Consider the following 8,939-nt stretch of genomic DNA (forward strand, 5'->3'; position numbering starts at 1 on the left):
AAAATATCCATGATTACACAAAAATAATAAGGAGCGCTTCCTTCCACACAAAGCACATAGAAAACAAATAGCATATGTGCTTACGTGATAAATGCATGCATGCATGACATTCCATTCTCTTCCTGGAAGGATTTGTTTCTTTAATTGTCGACTATGATCGATTTTCACTTTTTTGACATTTTAATTACTTATAAAATATTGTCTTTAGAAATTAAGGGCTATGATTTACCGGAATTCTTACCGCCTACGAGGTAAGGGGTGTACCATAGCAAAGCCCACAATTCATAGCTCAAAATTATCATTAGCCACCCCAAGCTTGCTTTTTACTGTTGTCAAGGTGAAGCACGCGCACACATCATCTATGCTGTACGTTGAGTGGGCCAGCGTGCCTTTCGTCTCTAAAAGGTTTGTGGATGCATGGATGACTACATAGTAACATCGGCTCTATGATTTAGCACGATCGAGCGATTGTTGTGGAGTGCTCTCACTTTCACCAGGCACTTATGATGATAAGTCCCAATTGTTTTCTGTCTCGTTTATAAAGGGATTTCCGTGCCTTCCTAGTCTTGGCGCGTTTGGTTGCTCTCTGAATATAATCAACATCGATTTAGATGTTGCAACTCATTATCCCTTTGGCGATGTCTATCTTTTTTTTTCGCGAACAAGGCTGCAGCAGCCTGTATTTCATTAAGAGGGGGAGCAAGGTTGGTACTTAGTACAACTTAGAGCTCAAAACAGATGGCGAGGCGCCAAACGAAGAGAGCACACAGCCACCTAAGCACCAGGAAGACGGTGCAAATTAAACTATTACTCGGTAACCAACTCACGCGACCAGAAGGGGGTTAGGAGAGAGATACAAGAGAAACCCGCTTGAACCCAGTCCTCCGCTTCAGCTGCAATTTCTTGGGTCACCATGATCACCGTTGAGTTTTGGGCATTGAAAGTACGTTTGTTCCTTTCCTTCCAAATTCCCCAACAAAGCAGCAACATGAAGCAGTCAAACGTCGGTCTGCAGCGAAGATCAACCTTGGCACGCTGCGCCAACCACCACTCTGGCAGAGGTTCATCACCTGAAGGCACGAGAGCAGCAAGACCAACTGGATTCAGCAAAATGGTCCAAACCTCCCTTGTGAAAACACATCCCAGCAGTAGGTGTTCGACGGATTCCGATGCCTGGCCACATAGAGCACAATCATCATTGTCCTGGAGGCCATGTCTCTTGCGACGCTCTGCGGTCCATAGTCTTCGATGTAGAGCTGTCCAGAAGAAGAATTTAACCTTTGGCGGGGCCTTAGTGCACCACAGCTCCTTTGCCCCAGGCAGCGACGTGGAGCCATTGAAAAAAGCACGGTATGTCGATGAGGCTGTATATCTCCCGTCTGGAGACCATCTCCAGACGAACCTATCAGCCTGTGAATCAATGAGCACCACCTCCCTCAGAATGTTCCAAATCCGCAGGAACTGACATAGGACCTGCACGGTCAGTGCACCCTGAACATCCCTTGTCCAGCGGTTGGACATAAGTCCCTCCTTCACAGATCTTTTCTTGCCGGTTCGACTAACTGCTGCGAAAAGGTCTGGAGCAAACCTGCAGAAAGGTCCAACAGGCGCCCAGGTATCGGTCCAGAGTAAGGTGGTTGCACCATCACCAAGAACCACTGTCATACTGATGTCTGCCATCGTCGAGATTGTCTTCTCTTTTCGGTATGGCAGCCGAGCCCATGGACGCCCCGGATCAACCCTCCTTAACCATTCCCACCGAAGGCGTAGGGCGAAACCAAAATAGCGTAGGTCCAGGATGCCCAGGCCTCCCAGGCTGGTAGGCCTGCAAACAATTGGCCAAGCTACCTTGCAACGACCACCAAGAACTGAGTCCGATCCTGCCCAGAGAAAGGCCCTTCGCCTTTTGTCAATCTGTCTGATCCCCCAGGCCGAGAGGCAGCAAGCTATACTGACATGCACTGGAATGGCAGACAAGGTCACCTTGACAAGCAGCGTACGCCCAGCATGGTTTAGCAGACCAGACTTCCAAGTTGGGATTCTAGCGGCCACTCTGTCGATAATTGCTTGTTCTTCCGCACGACGAAGCCTGCCTATGGACAGTGGGATACCAAGGTATCTGCATGGGAACGTCGCTGGAACACAAGGGAAGACTTCCTGCACTTCAGCTAACTGATCGCTAGTGCAGTGGATAGGCGACACAACACATTTGTTGACGTTGGTAATTAGCCCCGAAGCTCCAGCAAATAACTGCAGAATCTGTTGTATGCTTTGAAAATCTTCTCGGGTGGGGGCAACCAGTAGAACAACATCATCGGCGTACATTGACGTACGACTAGAGATCGTCCTCCCATGCAGTGGCGACAGTACCCCTCGGCGGTCCGCTTCCTTGAACAGGGAGTTTAGGCTTTCCATGACGATGACAAATAACATTGGAGAAATTGGATCGCCTTGCCTCAGACCCCTGGCGTGTGTGATCCTGTTCCCTGGTCGTCCGTTGAGGACTACCTTGGTGCTGGAGGTGGATAGGAGCAAAGAGATCCAGTCAATCCACCTTCGCGGGAACCCAATGTGCTGGAGAGCTTCGAGCAGGAAAGGCCAAGCTACAGAATCGAAGGCCTTCGCAATGTCTACTTTTAGCAGAACAGCATCAACTTTTTTAGCATAAAGCCAGCGACATGCCAGCTGCACAGCCCTGAAGTTGTCATGAATAGAGCGTCCTTTGATGAAAGCAATTTGGTTGGAGGACACAATACTATCCAGTTTTGGGGCTAGACGCCTGGCAAGGCACTTGGTGAACAATTTACTGAAGCTATGTATGAGACTTATGGGCCTGTAGTCCGTCACCAATGTTGGCTGCTATTTCTTCTGTAGCAGGATCATGAGGGCACCATTTAGATGATGGAAGCTTCTGCCATCCAGAGACCAAAGTGCATTGAATGCATTGATGATATCCTGTTTGATTGTACCCCAGGTCATCTTGTAGAAAATTCCACTGAAACCATCGGGTCCCGGTGCACGATCAGAAGGCAGGTCAGTTACAGCTGCCCAGATTTCCTCCTCTGAAAAACAAGCATCTATACCACTCAGGTTAACCGTCGGCAGCAGCTCGTTGAACTGAAGCGAGTGCAAGCGCTGGAAAGGTGTCCCAAGGATCCCTTTGAAGTAATTGAAAACAATCTCCTCTTTCTCCACTTCAGCGGAAACCCAGGTCCCATTAAGCTGAAATGCCGGGATATAACTTTTCCTCTTTCTGTGACAGGCCTGAAGGTGGAAAAACTTTGTATTCGCATCCCCTTCCTCCAGGTATCTGATGCGTGAGCGGTGTCGAGCAATAGTGCGTGCCAATGACGCTAGACCAAGGCAGCGGCCTTTGAGCTCCCGACGCCATGCTATCTCTTCTTCAGTAAGAGTTCTGCCTTCCTGGGCCTTGTCCAACTGGGCAATGATCTCTCTGCTCATGTAAAGTTGGGAACGTACACTGCCCACTTTGGTCATACTCCAACTCTGAAGTGCTCTAGCGGTCCGCCTGAACTTGATGTCCAGAAGACGGCACGCGTCAACGTTGGGCGCCTGGCGCTCCCATGCTTGAGCAACGACCTCTTGGAAGCCTTCCATTTTAACCCAGAACGGTTCAAAACGGAATCTGGGTTTGGCCCAAGGTTCAGTACACAGTTGAAGAAGTAGGGGCGTGTGGTCAGAGCTATCAGTCGAGAGCGCTCTAAGATGATGGGAAGAGTATAGATCCAGCCACGGAACCGTAGCAAAAGCCCGATCAATACGTTCCATGGTTGGATGGCGACGTTCATTGCTCCAGGTGAATAACCTCCCATTCAGGTAGAGTTCCTCGACTGCCAAGTCATCCAGTGTTCTCCGGAAACGACGCATGATTCTTAGATTTAGTCGATCATTATTCTTGTCAGCTGCTTGATAAATCAAGTTAAAGTCCCCACAAAGCAGTAGTGCACCCAGGCTTCGAGCATGAACCTCCTGCAACTCCCTGAGGAAATCTGCTTTCAAGTTGTCATCCACAGGGCCATAGACTACGGCCAGCGTCCAAGTCGGTGTTGCTTGGCCTTCTGCCTTCAGGTTAACAGAAACTGAATAGCGCCGGCAAACCTGATCAGAGCCCGTCCAGGCGTCACGACGCCATGCCACGAAAATGCCACCAGCGGCCCCCACCGAACGTAAGCAGACATAGTCAAGCACACTCTGCATTAAATCAGATAACATGCGAGGTTGCAGTACAGAAATCTTTGTCTCCACAAGACAAAGGACCGACACACGCTCTTGCACAACGAACTCACGAACTACATCGCGACGTGCCCGCGAATTCAGCCCGCGGACATTCCAAATGAGTACATTGTTTGCTAACATAAAGTCGTTAGTGGTAGCGACTCAGCACCTGAGGCTCAGGCGGCGCTAACGGGGCACAGCCCGCTGCTTCCGGCCGTGAATGAGCGTGTCCAATGCCTCCCTGGTGACAATAGGTAGCGGCAACTTGAAGGCTTCCTGGAACTCATCAAAACTGGCCTCGTCGGGCAGCTCTGTATGGACGTCAATCCCTGCCTTTTTCATCATTACTTTCCTTGCTTGAGCTTCTGGTTTCGTCAGCCTGCTCTTGCTCTTGGCCGCAAGTCTCGCGCTTCGCTTGGGCACCAGCTCTTGATCGGACCGTTGACGAGCACGGTCACGCCTCGTGACGTAGGCCTTAGGTGCTTCAGACAGGATGGCCTCTTGTAACGGTCTTTTGAAAGCTGCAACAAACTCTTCTAGCCCCGGTTGTGTTGTTTGAACTTGAGCTTGAGCCTGATCCAGTTGCGACGACTGCAGGCTACCATCAGTTACTGCCACAACGTCGAAGTCGGCGTCAGTTACGTTCCCTGCTGATTGGGTTGCCATTGGCGAGTTTGGCCCCGAGAGCTCTTCGGGTTCTGAGAGGCACTGCTCGAACACAGTCATGGTGCCTGCGTCTTCAAGGTCCATTTCTCCCTGGGCCTTCTGCGCGCAGCCCGCGCCAGTCGTACACATGATCTTTAGCGACCGGCCCACCATTAGTTCAAAGTCTTCATCTATTGCCGATCGAATGAGCCCAGGCTTACTGGACGAGGAGCCAAGGTCGGCCCAGGGGGAACACTCCATAAAGGTGGTAGCACCCCTGCTGGTAAGCGGGTCTCACTAAATTACGAACGTTCACCCATAACAAAGCAAACGGTCAATTTCAGACATACCTTATTTGGAAAAAAAATCCCACTCCTTTCTCTTTTTGGCAACCGATCAGCAAAGCTCACTGTGCATGCACAACGCTTCTTCCGTACAGTGCCTCTATATTCATGCGCGCTTTTTAAGGATGACTGACGTCATTAAAAAAGAGAAATATTTATTTCAAAATACTATAACTTCTGAACGGTGTATCTTTTTTTAATTTCGTCTGCACTGATGTGTTCTACGCGACGAGACGAACAAAACTAGATCCCACTTGCACATGTTTCAAAGATTTATTTTTCCTGCTACCAATTTATGTATATTAACTTACATCATATAACTTATGTCATGAAAGTTATAAAATATAACTTATGCGAAAAACTTAAAATTTTAAGAGCTATAAAACACCTTTTATGTATAAAAGTTATTAAACACAAAGGAACGAATTAACTAACTTGTGCCAAAACTACAAACACAAAAGTCATTAACAGACAAATGAATGAACCAAATTTTAGAAACACAAAAATTATAAAACACAACTTATGTAAAGTTAGACATATAAGTTATATTTAAAACTTATAAGTTATATAACTTAATGAATGGCTTAGATGTAAAGTTAGGTGTATAAGTTATATTCAAAACTTAAATATACAAATTAGTAGAAATATGCTAAGTTATATGTTAGAAGTTATTCTTATAAGTTATAGCCTATAAATTATATATTATTCTATGATATAGATAAATTACTAATAAAATAAAATCCTTCGAAACATATGTAAGTGGGGTCTAGTTTTGTTCGTCTCGTCGCATAGAACACAGTGATGAAGACGAAAATAAAAATAGATATACTATTCAGAAGTTATAACATTTTGAAATAAATGTTTTGCTTTTTTCAACCTGACATCATCAATGACGTCAACGCACGGAAGGGGGTTAAGCCCTATCGTTTGTTTTTAGATCATTCGCTCGGAATGAATCTGCTGAACGACCGTATAAGTGGGTTTGGGCTGGTAAGCCCAGCATTCGGCAACCCGCACATGACAGCCTCTGCTAGCATTGGGTCTGATGCGCACGCCTTGATAGGAGAGTGTGAGCATGCATGTGAGGCCAGCAGGTCAGCCGGGTCTGCCTCAGTTGCAACGACACGCGTCCTCTGCACCGCGAGCATCTCGCTGACCTCTGTAGATGTAATGGCACCTTTCGGCGAAAGGACAGGGCACGTCCACTCACCAACGATGATGGCACAAGTGCTTCCCCGAGGGCGGCAGGCCGGCCCAGAACCCGGACCAAGGCGTGGTTCATCCCGTCCGCCGAACCTCGTCGTGCGCGGCCGGCGTCGACCGCCTCCGCCACCGCCGTAGCCCGGGTGGTAGCCATTGTAGTTACTGTCACCACTGTCACTGTCCTCATCACCGTAACCCATGTCTTCATCTGAAGACGGTGGCGGAGTATGCCAATCTTGAAACTCGACTATTCTCAGGCGGACGAAGTAGCGTAGAGCCGGCACCTCGTCATGGATGATCTCGTGCGGCCTGAGGTACAGAGGAGATCCGCCATCATGCGGCTCCTGTGGCTCCCAGGCTACGGTGGGTCTGGTATCTGGTACAGAGGAGATCCGCCTCGGCGATGTCTATCTGTCCAATAATGATTGAGAATAATCGTGCGACGACTGGAACTAGTGTCGTCAACGGCTGCATTATTCATACGATCGAGGATGAGACATTGAGAGGCCAAGAAACGTATGGCCGACACACCAAATACACCGATGAGAGAGTTAGGTGCCGTTTGGTACAGCTCTTCATGAGCTGTTGTGAACTGTTTTTTTTTTGCCAAACACTTATTTCCAAAACAGCTTCATGGGTGAAGCTGTTTTTCTACTCCTTTCACAAAGACATAAGTTGGATGAAGCTGGAAAAAAGTAGCTTATTGCAGCTTCTCCCTCATTTCTCTCTCTCAACTATGCATGAAGTAGTTGGTGAAGTTATTTTGCCAAATACTTTCTCCAAAACAGCTCAGCTTCATCTAGAAAGTCACTCATGAAGCTATTTTCTAAAAAAAAACAGCTTTACTAGTAAAGTTGATCTGTGCCAAACAAGCTCTTAAGTGTCTGGCATTTTTATTCGGTTATATATCTGTGTCTGCAACAAATTCAGCTAAAGCTTACGTCCGGTTCTCCATGCAAACCGCTGTCAAACGCCAACGTCACAAGAGACACGATAAAGATTTTCCAATGGCGCGTACTAGCTTAGCTTGCCCGCCATAAAGATTTTCCAATGGCGCATGCATGGCACGCCGTCCTATAATTAAGTAATGAGGGCACTCCCAATGGTACATTTATTGTAGTTTCTATGTGTATTAATTAGACTATATCATAAATATTTTGCTGATGTGTTAAGAGATTAATTGAAGAGAGATAGTAAAAAAGAAAGAAACCGTTTCTTGAAGAAGAAACGAAGTCGACGCAAGGAACGAGGTGTAGGATTTCGTGAAAATCCCGTTGGAGAGACCCAAGTCGAGTCTTCCTCTATCTCCAGCATCGCGCCATGCGACTGGGCATTCCGCTCGCTCACGCCATGCAAGAAATCCCACGATGGAGCAGCCACGATCCCGCGTGGAGCAGCCATGCTCGCCCGTTCTCGCTGCCGCGCGCTTGTCTGCTCTGCAGCAGCGAGCTTTTCCATGGACGCATTTGCTAGAGCCGCCATGCTCTTCCATGGGTGTTGCGTGCGTTCATCAGAGTTGTGCTCTCCCATCTGCGCAACCACACTCGCACGCCGACCGCCGTCCGTTATGCTGGTCCGCCAGCCGCACGCCACATGCTTGCTCGCTTCCCCTACCCACCAGCATTGCAAGCTTCTGCATCTTGTGCGGTTGTGAGACTGCATGCTTGCTTGCTCTGCGTCTTGTGTGGTTGTGAGAGAACAAGAGGAGAGAGAGCACAGCAGAGATAAAAGGAGAGAGATTAAAAAAGTTTAATATTTATTGCACATAGACTTCTTCCATTACGTAAGATGATTTCTATAGATGATTTTTTATTGAAATGGTTCTCTTGGAATCTGTACATAGTTTCATCCATTGGGACTGCCCTGAGTACTCCCTCCATATCGAATTAGTTGACGTTTAGGACAGGATTGTGATAACCAAAGAGTGATTAATTAGAGGATATTTTCTCATCTTTGCCCTTATTAAATAGGGGTCAGGTTGTTCTCTAAACACATGAGTAGCTCAAGTGGCGAGTTTGTTGCGTCCCGAGGCGGACGTCCGCAGTTCAAGCCCCTGCAGCCACAAATTTTTGCTCGACTGGTTTATTTTGCATGCACGATAATGCTGGGGAGGTTACGAGGAGCCGGTTCAATGCGGGGGTGGTTCCAATGAACGGCGCGACGGGCTCCAGCCAGAGACAACAGCGTCAAAGGTTCACCTTGAAACTGTAGAACGACAACTAATATGAAAATGAAACTGTAGAACGACAACTAATGTGAAAATGAGGCAAAGGCCTAGGACGTCAGCTAATATGATATGGAGAGAGTAATTCCTAAAGCACAGCATCAGTATGGCAGCGATCCAGCTGCATTGTTTTGTCTGCCCCATATGCCTTGGTTTGATCCGATCCGATTCGGTTTTGCGTGGAAACGCAGACGAATTTTGACCCTTAGAGGCGACCTGCACCCAATTCCCAAGGGACACAGCTTGACAGAGGTACTACTACTCTACAGTATAATGCAAGTAGACCA

At 47.7% G+C, this 8,939-nt stretch overlaps 1 protein-coding gene across 1 annotated transcript; it reads right to left on the reverse strand.

Annotated features, from left to right (window-relative positions):
- Window positions 808–1,680, reverse strand: LOC110437286. Its single transcript, XM_021465679.1, has one exon. It carries the CDS (start codon window positions 1,678–1,680, stop codon window positions 808–810), a length of 873 nt encoding a protein of 290 aa, XP_021321354.1.

This window comes from Sorghum bicolor, chromosome 7, assembly GCF_000003195.3.
Source record: "Sorghum bicolor cultivar BTx623 chromosome 7, Sorghum_bicolor_NCBIv3, whole genome shotgun sequence".
NCBI classification, from domain to species: domain Eukaryota; kingdom Viridiplantae; phylum Streptophyta; class Magnoliopsida; order Poales; family Poaceae; genus Sorghum; species Sorghum bicolor.